The 18,758-nt window shown below is 47.1% G+C and overlaps 1 protein-coding gene across 1 annotated transcript in view; it reads left to right on the top strand.

Moving 5' to 3' along the window:
• Positions 1 to 18,758, top strand: part of LOC136624523 (zinc finger protein 665-like) — a 97,324-nt gene that overhangs the window by 50,990 nt on the left and 27,576 nt on the right. Inside the window, exon 6 of the mRNA XM_066598507.1 lies at positions 10,610 to 11,690. Coding sequence (XP_066454604.1) covers positions 10,610 to 11,690 — 1,081 coding nt within the window. The remainder of the gene's footprint in view (positions 1 to 10,609; positions 11,691 to 18,758) is intronic.

Below are 18,758 nucleotides of genomic sequence, written 5' to 3'. Positions count from 1 at the left end.
CAGAGCCCCCAGTACTGCAGACTATTGTATCTGTAGATGGAGGGGGCACCCAGAGCCCCCAGTACTGCAGACTATTGTATCTGTAGATGGAGGGGGCACCCAGAGCCCCCAGTACTGCAGACTATTGTATCTGTAGATGGAGGGGGCACCCAGAGCCTCCAGTACTGTAGACTATTGTATCTGTAGATGGAGGGGGCACCCAGAGCCCCCAGTACTGCAGACTATTGTATCTGTAGTTGGAGGGGGCACCCAGAGCCCCCAGTACTGCAGACTATTGTATCTGTAGATGGAGGGGGCACCCAGAGCCCCCAGTACTGCAGACTATTGTATCTCTAGATGGAGGGGGCACCCAGAGCCTCCAGTACTGTAGACTATTGTATCTGTAGATGGAGAGGGCACCCAGAGCCCCCAGTACTGCAGACTATTGTATCTGTAGATGGAGGGGGCACCCAGAGCCTCCAGTACTGTAGACTATTGTATCTGTAGATGGAGAGGGCACCCAGAGCCCCCAGTACTGCAGACTATTGTATCTGTAGATGGAGGGGGCACCCAGAGCCCCCAGTACTGCAGACTATTGTATCTGTAGATGGAGAGGGCACCCAGAGCCCCCAGTACTGCAGACTATTGTATCTGTATATGGAGGGGGCACCCAGAGCCCCCAGTACTGCAGACTATTGTATCTATAGATGGAGAGGGCACCCAGAGCTCCCAGTACTGCAGACTATTGTATCTGTATATGGAGGGGGCACCCAGAGCCCCCAGTACTGCAGACTATTGTATCTGTAGAAGGAGGGGGCACCCAGAGCCCCCAGTACTGCAGACTATTGTATCTGTAGATGGAGGGGGCACCCAGAGCCCCCAGTACTGCAGTATATTGTATCTGTAGATGGAGGGGCACCCAGAGCCCCCAGTACTGCAGACTATTGTATCTGTAGATGGAGGGGCACCCAGAGCCCCCAGTACTGCAGACTATTGTATCTGTAGATAGAGGGGGCACCCAGAGCCCCCAGTACTGCAGACTATTGTATCTGTAGATGGAGGGGGCACCCAGAGCCCCCAGTACTGCAGACTATTGTATCTGTAGATGGAGGGGGCACCCAGAGCCCCCAGTACTGCAGACTATTGTATCTGTAGATGGAGGGGGCACCCAGAGCCCCCAGTACTGCAGACTATTGTATCTGTAGATGGAGGGGGCACCCAGAGCCCCCAGTACTGCAGACTATTGTATCTGTATATGGAGGGGGCACCCAGAGCCCCCTGTACTGCAGACTATTGTATCTGTATATGGAGGGGGTCCTGAAGCCCCACATTACATCTGTGGTCTCCTCAGGTTGATTTCTGCTATGAACTCCTGGGAACCAACAAGCTCCATAATGACTTTCCTTCGCTGCAGCTACAACTGAGGAAAGAGGTTTCCTGGTAAATGTAGGCTGGCCCCTCCCACATGCTGGTCACATGTCTGGTCACATGGTGTGATGTCATCAGAGGTCCTGCAGCCCACTAGTTGTAGCATCTTCCTCCTGTCCGGCGGTGGAGGTATGTGGGGTACGTGTCACTCAGCCTCTCACTTGGGTCTCTGTTGGGCTTTAATTACCAAACATTTATTGTTTTTTTTCCTGTCGTCACATTCTAAGATTGTTCTGTATTTTCTGCTGGCCTGGAATGTGTTTTGCAGGGTAAATATGAGGTGAATATGCCTTGTTTTCTTATTTTCTAAATTTGACTGTTCTTAGTAAGAGAAGCCAAGTAATCTTGTAGATATGAGACCTTTTAGTGGCTCACAAAAATACATGATGTCACAGCGAGCTTTCAGGTGGTTCTTATCAACCCTTCAACAGGCTAAAGCTGAAAGCTTACTGTAACATCAGGTATTTTTGTCGCCATTACAAGGTCTCATATCTACAAGATTACTTGGTTTCTCTTACTGAGAACACTCACACTTTGCTCTGCTGACTAACACGGCACCAAACCTTTTTCTCTTATCCTCCCACATGGCCGGACAAACACTTTATATTAACCCCTTAGTGACCAGGCTTTTTTGTTTTTTTCCATTTTTGTTTTTTTCTCCCCCTCTTAAAAAATCGTAACTCCTTTATTTATCCATCGACGTCGCTGTATGAGGGCTTGTTTTTTGCGGGACGAGTTGTATTTTTGAATGGCACTATTTATTGTACCATATAATGTACTGAACAATTTTTTATAAATTCTAAGTGGAGAGAAATTGAAAAAAAAATGACATTCCGCCATCTTTCGGTGCGTCCTGTTTCTACGGCGCACAAACTGCAACAAAAATGACATAACTTTATTCTGTGGGTCGGTACGATTGCTACGATACCAAACTTGTATAGTTTTTTGTTTTTTTTTGCTGTAGTACTTGTATTTTTTTAAGTTTTTTATTTTATTAAAATTATTTTCTGTCTCTATTTTCTGCGCACAATACTTTTTACATTTTTTTGGTGACATAGTTGTGTGAGGGCTCATTTTGTGCGGTGTGTCCTGTCGTTTCCGTTGGAACCATATTTATATACAAACGACTTTATGATCGCATTCTATTACATTTCTTTCTTGGAGACAGGGTGACCAAAAAAAGCACATTTCTGGCGTTCTTTTTTTTTTTTTTTTCGGACAACGTTTACCATATGGGGTAAATAATGCATTACTTTGATAGATCGGACTTTTACGGATGCAGCGATACCAAATACATATTTTTGCTTTATTATTTTGATTCTTTTATTCCAAATAAATATGGCAAAGGTTTTTTTTTTTTTACCTTTTTTTTTACTTTTTTTTTAAATTAGTAAAACTTCATTTATTTATTTTTTTACACTTTCATTCAGTTCCCAGGGGGGGGGGGGGGGGGACCACAACCAGCGATGCTTTGGTCGCTCCTGCAGTCTGACGTAATGCTATAGCATTACATCATACTGCTTTTTGATAGGCAGTCTATGAAGCCACACCACAGAAGGGCTTGATAGGCAGTCTCCTAAGGCAGCCCTTGGGCCTTTTAGAAGGCCCCCGGCTGCCATGACGACTGCATGGCTCCCCCGATCTCACCACGGGGAGGGGGGCGTACAGGACCCCTGAACATTGTTCGGGGCATTTAAAGGGTTAATTGCTGCGACCGGCCGCGTGGCTGATTGCAGCTACTGCCCCCGGCTATCAGCTGTAATAAACAGCTGACGCCCGCGCTGTATGGAGAGAGATAGCGGCGCTATCGCCCTCCATACACGTCCTGCAATGGCACGACGTAAAAACACTATTGGCCATCACTAAGGGGTTAAAACTAAAATCCGTCTATTGTGTTATTTTGTTAAAAAATCCAGTAGACAAGCTTAGAAGCGAATACAAATGAAGTTCCTTTATAGAGTCTATTATACTCTCTAAACGCTATGGGCTTATCTCCTAGTTCAGACTGCCCAAGGTGCTGGGTGGATACAGGCACAACTATGCATACATTCTGGGGGTGTCATGTTTTACAAGCTTATTGGAGGGATGTTCTTGACTTCATGGAGACGCATCTGGGAACACCACATATCGTACACCCTAGGGTTTGTCTCTTGGGCCTTGTGGAGGACATTCCGGTTAATGCGGCAGCACACACCCTATACAGATTGCTTATTTTCTATGCTAAAAAGGTAATATTACTTGATTGGAAACATCCCAAAAACCCCATTAGGGCAGCATGAGTTAAATATTGTCGCCCCTCTATATAAATTGACATATATGGTTAGGGGATGCCCTGCCAAGTTCACCAATATATGGGGTCGGTGGGTTGACTGCCCCAATACTCCGCTGGGCGTACTGACTAATTCCTCTTCTCTGGGAAAACTGAAGGTCTTTTCTCTATTGGTTGTTGTAACTCACATGGACAATATATATATATATATATATATATATATATATATATATAATATTGGTACTGGAGCTGTGGGATTAGATTGTAGTCATATGTTCTGTTATGACTCCCCAGGTTGGGAATCTTGGTCTCCTTTGTTATAACGGCCAAAGTTGTTTAAAATAAATAGAAAAAGGGGGTATTCTAAACTCTGAAGGGAGTGAGAAAACTGTAATGTTCTAATGTTGTGAAGTATTCTTGATGACTCTCCCTTGTTCTGTATTGTGATGTATGACACGCCCAATAAACGTTCCTGATGTCAATGGGTTCTTTCACAGTAATGATTTTATGCGCACATTTCTGTTTCACGCAAAAATCGGACCTGCTTTATTTTCCTGCGTTGTTGCATTCCAGAGGACCCCATAGAAGCCTATGGGAGATGCACAAATGCGCACGCAAGGGGATGCAGGAAACGCTGTGCAAACCCGAGGGTATAAAGAACACATCTAGACCTCATGAGGGTAAATATTCTTTTCAATTTGGGGAAGGGGGTGTCACATGCGGGTAAGAACATTATAAAACGTGTATCTGCACATCTGCTCGTCTGCAAGAGCCCCTAGGGTGCGTTTACACGGAACAGAAGTGCTGCAGAGTTTCCACAGCAAATTCCTCATCCTAAACAGAATCAAGATCGTCCGTATCGGTGCAGAACGGGACTGGAAATCAGCTGGGTGTCTGCAGCTTGTTCAGCAGCCACACCACTGCCCTCACCTCCAGTTTCCTGACACTAGTGAGCGCTGCGCTGCTGGTCAGCTGATGCAGTAGTGATGTCACCTGACCGCGGCTCTGCACTTACTAGAGGACGCCGGGTGAGGAAAGCGCAAAGAGTTTGGTGGGGAGGGGAGCGGTGTGGCTGCAGAAACGCAGCTGATTTCCAGTCCGATTCCACAGCGATAGGGCAGATTTTGACTTGTTTTGGATGCAGAAGTTGCTGTGGGAATTCCGCAGCATTTCTGCCCCGTATAAAAGTAGACTTTTATGGGGCCTTTGCTGCGCAAAATGCAGAAAGACTAAGCAGGTCCTACTTTATTCAGTGTGCAGAAAAAATGCTCATTAAGATGAACCCATGGAGATGAATACGTTTTATTCTCCCTGTTTTGCGCATATATTTTACACCCGCAAAAACCTGCACAAATTCGGTCGTCTAAAAAAAGTTCTTCTACAGAAATGACCATTGCAGTCCATGATTGTCTACAGCCATTATATGAAGGTTTGACATGCTTTCCCCTCAGACATGGAGGAACTGACCTGACAAACTAGTCACCTCCTGTTCCAATCCCTACAAAGAGGGAACACAACATCTACACTTTATCACCTGCTCACTGGTTTCCCCTTATTATCTCCAGTAATTGTATTATTACGGGGTTTTGTATGATGTTACATTGTCTCGTCTTCTCCCCATTCAGGATCCTCAGCTGATATCTTCTATATCAGATAATATTCCTGATTGACCCGACAAGGATGGAGAGGAACCGGGACAAGATGGCGGAGAGTATATTCACCCTCACCCTAGAGATACTCTTCCAGCTTACAGGAGAGGTGAGAGATTCTGGGGATGACGTCACAATACATCATTCTTATCTATGTTATTGCAGTTGTCTAGTTTTAGACGAAAACAAGGAACTGTTGGGAAACTGAACAAAATAAGCCACACGTAACTATGAATGCTTGTTTGTTGGTTCATCATCTTCTTTCAGAGCACATAAAATACTATTTTTTAACTCAATTTTACATTATTCTTTTTTTTGGTCTCCATCGGGGACCTGAACTTGCGATTGTTTGATCACTTTTAGAGTATTATGCAATACCATAGTATTGCATTATACCACATTCTGACAGACAGTCTATTAAGCCACCCCACAGGCAATCAGCCTTGGAGCCTTCAGAAGGCCTCAGACTGCTATGGCAACTAAACAGCACCTCATGATCTCATTGCGGGACGGGGGGCATTTGTGACCTCTTAATGCTGATCAAAGCATTTAAAGGATTAACAGCTGCGATCAACATTCACGCTGATCATGGCTGCTGTGGGTGTCAGCTATCAAAGGCAGCTAACACCCGCCGTGTATGAAGCGAGTTTCGTCCCATCAAATAAGATATCACCAGGGTAGGCAATAACTTGCTGATCATAGAGGGATCCTAAATTGTGGTTCTTCCACTGTCCATACTTTAGGACATATAAAGGCTCCATTTTTGTAATCGTGGGGGTTCCAGCGGTTAGACCTGCAGAATTAGGAACTTATATTTCATTCTGTGGATGGGAAATAACCGGTAATAATGGAATGACCTCTTTAAGGGTTGTTTTATTCTGTTTACTGCATTCTTGTCCCAATACAGACAACTGCTTTAATAACAGATTGACATAATTGGGGACATGAAGGTCTCTGGGAATGTCTGCAGGGATATTTATCCATGTATCTCCCCATAAACAGGATTACACGGTAGTGAAGAAGACTTCTAGTGATGGCTGTCAGGCCCCGGTGTCTGATGGATGGGGAAGACCCCTGAGCCCAATCACAGGGCCGCCACCTCACCCCCTGATACTAGAGGAGATCAATGAGCAGAAGATCCTAGAACTCACCAACAAGATGATTGAGCTGCTGACTGGAGAGGTGACGCTGCTGGGAATGCTTGGACATTATACAGTAACGCTATGGCGGTATAACATGTGTGGGTGATGACGGTATCATTGTGTTGTCAGGTTCCTATAAGGTGTCAGGACGTCACTGTCTATTTCTCCATGGAGGAGTGGGAGTATTTAGAAGGACACAAGGATCTGTACAAGGACGTCATGATGGAGGACCACCAGCCGCCCCCATCACCAGGTAATAGACAGGACTAAATCCACACGGCCTTTATTATTTGTATGTAGAGAATGAATTCAGTGGCTGTCTGTGTTTTCTGCAGGTAGATCCAGTAAGAGAACAGCAGCGGAGAGATGTCCCCGGCCTCTTCTTCCACAGGACGATCAGGTAGATGGAGAGAAGGTCTCATGAAATCTCCCCTCTGGTCTGTAGGACGGCTGGGAAGGTCTTGTGTTTAGTCTTATTATATGACTGATACTTGTGTAATGAGAAAGCTGGAGATGGCAGGATTACAGCCGACCGCAGACATTAGATCTCCGCATCTTATCACTATTTTCTGGGTCTGGAGACGTCTGGTTGGAATAAAGAAGCAACAGGTTGGAGTTATACAGGAGACCTGCAGCTATTTGGCCAGATCACTACTGCTGTCATGTCATTCCGGCTCCTCATACTAATTAATGACCTTTTCTGGCCATATAAAACCTTCCACACGACTTCTCCAACTGTGTGATGACTTTTACAATATTTATTTCACAGCTGGTGAATCTGGATGAAGATCCGATCCCTATTGATGCTACAAAGACACATGTGAGGGGGGATCAGCCGTGTAAGGAGGGAATTCCCACAGATGACCCCCCAGGTGAGACTACATGTAGAGAACAGACTGTTCTGATTCAATGACAACAAAAATTTTGTGTACTTTTTTAAGGTCTGTGTTGAAATTTTTTATATTCAGCCAGAATATAAATAATTTTCCCAATTTTGGGATTAACGATTTTATCCCATCTTTACTAACAGAATACAGAAAAGGGAGAAACCTATGCCATTATAGCACAATACAGATCATGGATGTATAGAACCAAATAACAGAACCTAAATCATAGATAAGTAGACACCGATAATAGAATACAGAACTTGGATACATTGGATAATAATATCCAGAAAAGGGATAAATTGAACGTACATAGCTGGGTCTATTCTAATTCTGTATTCTGCTAACAGAATGCAGAGCGGGAGACAGCAATACCCAGATAGCGGAGTACTGATGAAGGGCGCACATACAGCCAAGTAACAGAATACAGAAAATATATAGCTAGACCTAGATAACAGAATATAGAAGAGGGAGACTCCTATACCCACATAACAGAATCCAGCACAGGGAGACAGGCCAAGCCATGTTCAGGGCTTGATAGGCATCTATGCATGGCAGCCCTGGGAACCTTCAGTAGGCTCTGGGCTGTCATGCTAGCCCATCAGTACCCCCTGATTGTGTTGCACAGGGTGCTGATGTTGCTCAGGAAGGGGGCTCGAATCGAAACAGTTAATTGCTGCAATCACAGCAGCCTGGTATGGAGTGGACTTGGCGACTTGGCTCTCGAGCCTGCTTTTATATATTTTTTATGGAAGCAAGACGCGTATTTATATTTTGCAGTCTGTAAAGGGTTCAATGTGGGAAATATCTCCTTGGTTGAATTTTTTTGCTACTGACAATATTATATATGACAAGTTAACGTAGTATTCCACCTAGCAGGCCATGTATAAGGTAGCTATGGACAGGGCACTTAAAATCCCAGGCACCTGAAAAAGGCTGTGAATTTATAAACTGACACTACCACCAAATTGATGGGCAAACTTATGCTATTGTGGTATATTCCCCCAGCAATGCTTCCCAGTACATATCTTTTGTCATAAGTAGGAGCTATGAAGGAAATCATAGTGTCTTCTGCTGCAGACGAAGAGCCAGTTATCAATCACTTCGCCTGTATGAGGTTGACTGTATATTAAAATTAGCCCCTCACCCCTCTGTAAAAAAAAAACAAAAAACTTTCACCTTTTTCTCGCCTCCTCATGATACCTATGTATGCATTTAATGATTTTTTTCGGTAATGTACTGATCTTGCGCCTTGTAGTGGCAGCCACAGTTAGTTATGTCAAGCCTGACAAGCACGTTGCAGAGGCCACTGGGACTATGATGGGACAAGTAGACAGGAAAGGCACCAGAGCAGTTAACCTAGAGGTGAAACAATCTACGCTAATCTAAAAATAATTGCATCTGCCTAACAAGCGGAGCACCTACCCTGAAAGGGGCGACCCTGCGACAGGAACATGGGTCTTCCCCAACAACCATAGATGGAATAAGGAAGAAAGATAAACCACAGGAAAAGTGAGACAGATCCAGGAGCAGAAGCTACACCCAATAGTACACAAGCAGAATTAGTAGAAATTACCTTTAACCAAATTTATTTAGTAAAAGGAGGGTAAGCCAACTAAAATCCCAAATCAGAGATTGTACTCGACTCCGAATGAATTCGACTCTAGTCGATGCAAAATGGCAAACTAGAAAATCAAGCCCCCCTTGGAGGTGGTCAACCAGCGGGTATAGACCCTGAAATGTGAAACCACTGAGGAGTTTTCCCCATCGTCAAGTTAGGAGTTATAAATTGTCCATCAGGTGGTTGGGACGGCTTTTCTTTTGGGTGCCGTTTTCCAGAGGAGGGGGAAGAGGCGCAGGATCTCTTCTTGGTGAAGTTTTCGAGGAGAAATCTCCAGGCAGGAGACCCAGTTGCCACAGCAAGTCCTGCCCATCCGCGAAAGTGCTGAAGCTCTGTAGCTTGCTGTTATAGTTAAAGCACAGCCGGAAAGGGAATGTCTCTGGAGGACAGGCACTGCAATAAGGGTTTCAGTGACCTGCACCTCTGTATAGTTCCCAAAGATATATCTGAAAAGATCTGGACCTCATGCCCCGCGAGGGAGATTGTTTGAAGTGCTCTGATAGAGGAGAAATAAAGTTTTACCACTATGTCACGGGAGTTGCCATCCCTGTGAGGCGCTGTTAAGGCTCTGTGAGCTCTTTTTATCTCCATGTGAATTGGATCTATATCTGGAATCAATCCCCTCAGGAGCTCTGCCACTGTTGCAGGAATGTCCGTAACACTCTCAGAAAGTCCCCAAATTCTGAAATTCTCTCTCCTCGACCTATTTTGGAGCTCTTCTAGCTGGTGCAGTCTGGCTGCTGCTTCCTCCTGTTTCTTCCCACGGTAGCTGCTAGTCACGGGACCTCCCACTAATTGAGGCACAATAGTGATTGTCACTAGGCTGCAGTCCCTCAGGTTGGTGTAGCGGCACGCAAAGTCCCTCTTTCTGCCCCCCCCCCTCAGGGGAGATGATGATGGTGGTGCTTTTAGTTGCCTTTGAGCTCTGTAGGTCCCCGTATCAGCAGGAAATGATTACTTTCCCAGGGAGCACTCTGCACCAGCGTCTGCTCTGTTCTCTGGTTAGACCACGCCTCGTCAAAATCCGCATCTTTTTGACGGGGATTTTTACATGGATCCACATGCAGAATTTTGACATTGAAAATCTAGTTTCTGTGAGTTTCTGCATCTAGTAGTAACATGCCTTACAATTCTACATCAAAAGCCGCAGTAAGGGTATGTTCACTTGGCAGACTTCACCATGGAAGAATTCTAGATGAACTCTAGTTTTGAAATCTACGACAAAATCAATGTCTAAGGTCTTTTGTTGTGGATCCTGAAGGAAGGTTGTGAAGCCGAAGCTTAACAAGGACCATATGCTGGCTTGGTGAATCACGTAGACCATATCTAAGGCAGTGATGTCACCCTCTACCCATGCCTGTCCACCAGCCTCACCGTGACCAGTTACTAATAAGGTCAAATTCATATGTGTAGTTTTTCATGATACAAGAGTCTAAGAAAATCAAGAGAACATCATGATCCACTGCTCCTTGCTTTGATGTCTACTGTAAACTTGTAATCTGTTTTGCCACCTCTGTCTTGGTTGATCATTGAATTTTGCTACTCGCCTCGCAACTTGTATGGGCATTACAAATAAAGTAAAAAAGTATAAAAAATGGGAATGCTATATTCAAAAATCTGTTACTTTTTGTTGCCAGATGACGACACCAGCAGCTCAGAGGGACATCGGATATCTTCAGAATGTAAAGTGGAAGATGATATTATCAAGCCAAATGCATATGCAGATCATGCCATTATCCAAGATCTACCCTCAGCCCTACACAGCAAAGATCTATCATCTGATCCTTCTTCATCATCTACTATTTTATCACAGACAGTTCAGGAAAAAAACATTTACAGAAGGGATGTTGAACAACAAAGGGTTTACAAAGAACGGATCCCATTTTTATGTTTAGAATGTGGGAAATGTTTTAACCATAAATCTTATCTTGTTAGACATCAAAGAACTCACACAGGGGAAAGACCATTTTCCTGCTCCGATTGTGGGAAATGTTTTAGGCATAAATATCATCTTCTTACACATCAGAGAACTCACACAGGAGAGAAGCTATTTTCATGTTCAGAATGTGGGAAAGGTTTTTATCGTAAATCTTATCTTGTTGTACATCAGAGAACTCACACGGGTGAGAGGCCATTTTCATGTTTAGCATGTGGGAAAAGTTTTACATATGCATCTCATCTTGCTAGACATCAGAGAACTCATACAGGTGAGAGGCCATTTTCATGTTCAGAATGTGGGAAAGGTTATAATCAGAAATCAGAACTTGTAATACATCAGAGAATTCACACAGGGGAGAAGCCATTTGCATGTTCAGAATGTGGGAAAGGCTTTAACCAGAAATCAGAACTTGTAATACATGAGAGAATTCACACAGGAGTGAAGCCATATTCATGTTCGGACTGTGGGAAATGTTTTCGTCGTAAGTGTCATCTTGCTAGACATCAGAGAACTCACACAGGTGAGAAGTTATATTCCTGTTTTGAATGTGGGAAATCTTTTAATCAGAAATCGTCTTTTGTTACACATCAGAGAATTCACACAGGGGAGAAGACATTTGCATGTTCAGAATGTGGGAAAGGCTTTAACCAGAAAGCAGAACTTGTAATACATGAGAGAATTCACACAGGAGTGAAGCCATATTCATGTTCGGACTGTGGGAAATGTTTTCATCGTAAGTGTCATCTTGCTAGACATCAGAGAACTCACACAGGTGAGAAGTTATATTCCTGTTTTGAATGTGGGAAATCTTTTAATCAGAAATCGTCTCTTGTTAGACATCAGAGAATTCATACAGGGGAGAAGCCATATTAATGTTCTGATTGTGGGAAACTTTGCATCCACAGATCTCTTTTTATTAAAAATTTAAATACAGTAAGAGGACAGCGCTTTGGTAAAAACTAGAGATGAGCGAACGTGTTCGTCCGAGCTTGATATTCGTGCGAATATTAGGGTGTTCGGGATGTTCGTTATTCGTAACGAACACCATGCGGTGTTCGGGTTACTTTCACTTCCTTCCCTGAGACGTTAGCGCGCTTTTCTGGCCAATTGAAAGACAGGGAAGGCATTACAACTTCCCCCTGTGTTGTTCCAGCCCTATACCACCCCCCTGCTGTGAGTGGCTGGAGTGATCAGGTGTCCGCCGAATATAAAAGTCGGCCCCTCCCGCGGCTCGCCTCAGATGCCGTGTGAGTTAGATGAGGGACAGTGCTGTTTGTACCGGAGCTGCTGTAGGGAAAGAATTGGTAGTTAGTGTAGGCTTCAAGACCCCCAAAGGTCCTTATTAGGGCCACTGATAGCTGTGTGTTGGCTGCTGTTAGCAGTGGCAATTATTTTTTTTCTCAAAATCGCCTCTGCAGAGCGTTGCACCCGGCATTAGGGACAGAAGTGCTGCATAGGCAGGGAGAGTGTTAGGAGTGAGTGTAGCCTTCAAGAACCTCAACGGTCCTTTCTAGGGCCATATTTAACCGTGTGCAGTACTGTGCTGGCTGCTGTTAGCTGTGCTGCATTTTTTTTTTCTTCTCAAAATCGCCTCTGCAGAGCATTGCACCCTCCATTGATACTGCAGGGAAAGAATTGTGTAGGCAGGGCCACAACACAGTTATTATTCATTGAATATACGCAGTGCGGCCTTTTGGTGGAAAAAAACTGAAAATAATTGTATTTGTCCTGCCTCTGTCCGTCCTAAGGGCGGTGGACACGTGTCGGCTGCATGTGCAACGTTTAAAAATCAGACGCACCCAGCTACGTTTTACTCCTGGCTTCGCCATTTGCTTTCCTTAATTGGGAAAAAAAATACCTGCTCTGCCAGAGTTAATAACTCTGCTACCCTCACGTTCTGTGCCACATTAGCAGGGCCACAGCACAGTTATTAAACTTCTCATGTTCATTGAATATACGCAGTGCTGCCTTTTGGTGGAAAAAACCTGAAAATAATTGTATTTGTCCTGCCTCTGTCCGTCCTAAGGGCGGTGGACACGTGTCGGCTGCATGTGCAACGTTTAAAAATCAGACGCACCCAGCTACGTTTTACTCCTGGCTTCGCCATTTGCTTTCCTTATTTGGGAAAAAAAATACCTGCTCTGCCAGAGTTAATAACTCTGCTACCCTCACGTTCTGTGCCACATTAGCAGGGCCACAGCACAGTTATTAAACTTCTCATGTTCATTGAATATACGCAGTGCTGCCTTTTGGTGGAAAAAAACTGAAAATAATTGTATTTGTCCTGCCTCTGTCCGTCCTAAGGGTGGTGGACACGTGTCGGCTGCATGTGCAACGTTTAAAAATCAGACGCACCCAGCTACGTTTTACTCCTGGCTTCGCCATTTGCTTTCCTTAATTGGGAAAAAAAATACCTGCTCTGCCAGAGTTAATAACTCTGCTACCCTCACGTTCTGTGCCACATTAGCAGGGCCACAGCACAGTTATTAAACTTCTCATGTTCATTGAATATACGCAGTGCTGCCTTTTGGTGGAAAAAACCTGAAAATAATTGTATTTGTCCTGCCTCTGTCCGTCCTAAGGGCGGTGGACACGTGTCTGCTGCGTGTGCAACGCTTAAAAATCAGACGCACCCAGCTACGTTTTACTCCTGGCTTCGCCATTTGCTTTCCTTATTTGGGAAAAAAAATACCTGCTCTGCCAGAGTTAATAACTCTGCTACCCTCACGTTCTGTGCCACATTAGCAGGGACACAGCACAGTTATTAAACTTCTCATGTTCATTGAATACACGCAGTGCTGCCTTTTGGTGGAAAAAAACTGAAAATAATTCTATTTGTCCTGCCTCTGTCCGTCCTAAGGGCGGTGGACACGTGTCGGCTGCGTGTGCAACGTTTAAAAATCAGACGCACCCAGCTACGTTTTACTCCTGGCTTCGCCATTTGCTTTCCTTAATTGGGAAAAAAAATACCTGCTCTGCCAGAGTTAATAACTCTGCTACCCTCACGTTCTGTGCCACATTAGCAGGGCCACAGCACAGTTATTAAACTTCTCATGTTCATTGAATATACGCAGTGCTGCCTTTTGGTGGAAAAAAACTGAAAATAATTGTATTTGTCCTGCCTCTGTCCGTCCTAAGGGTGGTGGACACGTGTCGGCTGCATGTGCAACGTTTAAAAATCAGACGCACCCAGCTACGTTTTACTCCTGGCTTCGCCATTTGCTTTCCTTATTTGGGAAAAAAAATACCTGCTCTGCCAGAGTCAATAACTCTGCTACCCACACGTTCTGTGCCACATTAGCAGGGACACAGCACAGTTATTAAACTTCTCATGTTCATTGAATACACGCAGTGCTGCCTTTTGGTGGAAAAAAACTGAAAATAATTGTATTTGTCCTGCCTCTGTCCGTCCTAAGGGCGGTGGACACGTGTCGGCTGCGTGTGCAACGTTTAAAAATCAGACGCACCCAGCTACGTTTTACTCCTGGCTTCGCCATTTGCTTTCCTTAATTGGGAAAAAAAATACCTGCTCTGCCAGAGTTAATAACTCTGCTACCCTCACGTTCTGTGACACATTAGCAGGGACACAGCACAGTTATTAAACTTAGATTATTCATTCACCAGAGGCAGTGGGGCCTTTCGTTTTCAAAAAACGGAAAAAATTATATTTGGCTGCAGTCTTGCGCCAATTTATTTCCTGCCTGTGAAATCAAATCACTGGTAATACAGCATGCTGAGGGGTAGGGGTAGGCCTAGAGGACGTGGACGCGGCCGAGGACACGGAGGGCCAAGTCAGGGTGTGGGCACAGGCCGAGCTCCTGATCCAGGTGTGTCGCAGCCGACTGCTGCGCGATTAGGAGAGAGGCACGTTTCTGGCGTCCCCACATTCATCGCACAATTAATGGGTCCACGCGGGAGACGGTTATTAGAAAATGAGCAGTGTGAGCAGGTCCTGTCCTGGATGGCAGAAAGTGCTTCGAGCAACCTATCGTCAACACGCAGTTCTGCGCCGTCCACTGCTGCAAATCCGAATCCTCTGTCTGCTGCTCCTCCTTCCTCCCAGCCTCCTCACTCCACTACAATGACACCTGCTCAGGAGCGGGAACACTCCCAGGAACTGTTCTCGGGCCCCTGCTTAGATTGGGCAGCAGCGGTTCCTCTCCCACCAGAGGAGTTTATCGTCACTGATGCCCAACCATTCGAAAGTTCCCGGGGTCCGAGGGAAGAGGCTGGGGACTTCCGCCAACTGTCTTAACAACTTTCTGTGGGTGAGGAGGACGATGACGATCAGACACAGTTGTCTTGCAGTGAGGTAGTAGTAAGGGCAGTAAGTCCGAGGGAGCAGCGCACAGAGGATTCGGAGGAAGAGCAGCAGGACGATGAGGTGACTGACCCCACCTGGTGTGCAACGCTTACTCAGGAGGACAGGTCTTCAGAGGGGGAGTCAAGGGCATCAGCAGGGCAGGTTGCAAGAGGCAGTGCGGTGGCCAGGGGTAGAGGCAGGGCCAGACCGAATAATCCACCAACTGTTTCCCAAAGCGCCCCCTCGCGCCATGCCACCCTGCAGAGGCCGAGGTGCTCTAAGGTCTGGCAGTTTTTCACAGAGACGCCTGACGACCGACGAACAGTGGTGTGCAACCTTTGTCGCGCAAAGCTCAGCCGGGGAGCCAACACCAACAGCCTCACCACCACCACCATGCGCAGACATATGATGGCCAAGCACCCCACAAGGTGGGACGAAGGCCGTTCAGCGCCTCCGGTTTGCACCCCTGCCTCTCCCCCTGTGCCCCAACCTGCCACTGAGATGCAACCCCCCTCTCAGGACACAGGCACTACCGCCTCATGGCCTGCACCCACACCCTCATCTCCACTGTCCTCGGCCCCATCCAGCAGTGTAGTTCAGCGCACCGTCCAGCCGTCGCTTGCGCAACTGTTGGAGCGCAAGCGCAAGTACGCCGCCACGCACCCGCACGCTCAAACGTTAACCGTCCGCATAGCAAAATTCATCAGCCTTGAGATGCTGCCGTATAGGGTTGTGGAAACGGAGTCCTTCAAAAGTATCATGGAGGCGGCGGCCCCGCGCTACTCAGTTCCCAGTCGCCACTACTTTTCCCGATGTGACGTCCCAGCCCTGCACGACCACGTCTCCCGCAACATTGTACGCGCCCTCACCAACGCGGTTACTGCCACGGTCCACTTAACAACGGACACGTGGACAAGCACAGGCGGGCAGGGCCACTACATCTCCCTGACGGCACATTGGGTGAATTTAGTGGAGGCTGGGACAGAGTCAGAGCCTGGGACCGCTCACGTCCTACCCACCCCCAGAATTGCGGGCCCCAGCTCGGTGGTGGTATCTGCGGAGGTGTATGCTTCCTCCACTAAAGCACCCTCCTCCTCCTCCTCCTCTGTCTCGCAATCAAGATGTGTTAGCAGCAGCATGTCGCCAGCAGTCGGTGTCGCGCGTTGTGGCAGCACAGCGGTGGGCAAGCGTCAGCAGGCCGTGCTGAAACTACTCAGCTTAGGCGATAAGAGGCACACGGCCCACGAACTGCTGCAGGGTCTGACACAGCAGACCGACCGCTGAGCCTCCAATCGGGCATGGTCGTGTGTGACAACGGCCGTAACCTGGTGGCGGCTCTGCAGCTCGGCAGCCTCACGCACGTGCCATGCCTGGCCCACGTCTTTAATTTGGTGGTTCAGCGCTTTCTGAAAAGCTACCCACGCTTGTCAGACCTGCTCGTAAAGGCGCGCCGGCTCTGCGCACATTTCCGCAAGTCCCACACGGACGCTGCCACCCTGCGCACCCTGCAACATCACTTTAAGCTGCCAGTGCACCGACTGCTGTGCGACGTGCCCACACGGTGGAACTCTACGCTCCACATGTTGGCCAGGCTCTATGAACAACGTAGAGCTATAGTCGAATACCAACTCCAACATGGGCGGCGCAGTGGGAGTTAGCCTCCTCAATTCCTTTCAGAAGAGTGGGCCTGGTTGGCAGACATCTGCCATGTCCTTGGTAATTTTGAGGAGTCTACCCAGGTGGTGAGCGGCGATGCTACAATCATTAGCGTCACCATTCCTCTGCTATGCATCTTGAGAAATTCCCTGCAAACCATAAAGGCAGCTGCTTTGCGCTCGGAAACGGGGGCGGGGGAAGACAGTATGCCGCTGGATAGTCAGGGCACCCTCCTGTCTATTTCTCAGCGCGTACAGGAGGAGGAGCATGAGGAGGAGGGGGAAGAGACAGCTTGGCCCGCTGCTGACGGTACACCGGCTGATTGCCTGTCATCCTTTCAGCGTGTATGGCCTGAGGAGGGGGAGGAGGAGGAGGAGGATCCTGAAAGTGATCTTCCTAGTGAAGACAGCCATGTGTTGCGTACTGGTACCCTGGCACACATGGCTGACTTCATGTTAGGATGCCTTTCTCGTGACCCTCGCGTTGCACGCATTCTGGCCACAACGGATTACTGGGTGTACACACTGCTCGACCCACGCTATAAGGAGAACCTGCCCACTCTCATTCCCGAAGAGGAAAGGGGTTCGGGAGTGTTGCTATACCACAAGACCCTTGCGGACAAGCTGATGGTAAAATTCCCAGCCGACAGCGCTAGTGGCAGAAGGCGCAGTACCGAGGGCAAGGTAGCAGGGGAGGTGCGGAGATCGAGCAGCATGTACATCCCAGGCAGTGCAACAGTCTTTAAGGGCCTGGCCAGCTTTATGGCTCCCCACCAAGACTGTGTCACCGCTCACCAGTCAAGGCTGAGTCGGCGGGAGCACTGTAAAAGGATGGTGAGGGAGTACGTAGCCGATCGCACGACCATCCTCGGTGACACCTCTGCCCCCTACAACTACTGGGTGTCGAAGCTGGACACGTGGCCTGAACTAGCGCTGTATGCCCTGGAGGTGCTTGCTTGTCCTGCGGCTAGCGTCTTGTCGGAGAGGGTGTTTAGTGCGGCTGGGGGAATCATCACAGATAAGCGTAGCCGCTTGTCAACCGACAGTGCCGACAGGCTAACACTCATCAAGATGAACAAAGGCTGGATTTCCCCAGACTTCTGTTCTCCACCAGCGGACAGCAGCGATACGTAAGCAATACGTAGGCTGCACCCGCGGATGGAAGCTACGTTCTCTCTCACCATCCAAAACGGGGACATTTCTGCTTCATCAATGTGTGTATAATATTCCTCCTCCTCCTCCTGCTCCTCCTCCTGAAACCTCACGTAATCACGCTGAACGGGCAATTTTTCTTAGGGCCACAAGGCTCACTCAAATAATTTTTCTGAACAATTTTTATAAGTTTCAATGCGCTTAAAAGCGTTGGAACTGTAACTTGAACCAATTTTTCGTTACACTGGGCTGCCTCCAGGCCTAGTTACCACTTAAGCCACATTAACCAAAGCGATTAATGGGTTTCACCTGCCCTCTTGGCTGGCCATGGCCAATTTTTGGGATGTACATTAGTACTGTTGATACAGCAATTTTTGTGGGCCCTCGCCTACAGTGTAATCAAATTAATTTTTAGCCCACCTGCATTCCAGCTGACGTTACCTCAGCTGTGTTGGGCAATGCAATGGGATATTTCTATGTACCGCCGGTGGCTTCCTGGCACCCACCCAGGCAGTGGGTCCACAGGGAATTATAAATGCATCTGTTTCCACTTGTAAAGAACCCCAGTCTGACTGGGGCATGCAGTGTGGGCCGAAGCCCACCTGTATTACGCACGACATTACTACCTCAGCTGTGTTGGGCAATGCAATGGGATATTTTTGTGTACCGCCGGTGGGTTCCAGGGAGCCACCCATGCTGTAGGTGCACACGGAGTGTAACCTACATGTGTCCACTTG

This window comes from Eleutherodactylus coqui, chromosome 4 (assembly GCF_035609145.1).
Source record: "Eleutherodactylus coqui strain aEleCoq1 chromosome 4, aEleCoq1.hap1, whole genome shotgun sequence".
Lineage (NCBI taxonomy): Eukaryota > Metazoa > Chordata > Amphibia > Anura > Eleutherodactylidae > Eleutherodactylus > Eleutherodactylus coqui.
Note: the sequence above shows the minus strand (reverse complement) of the source record. Positions and strands in the feature narration are given on the sequence as shown.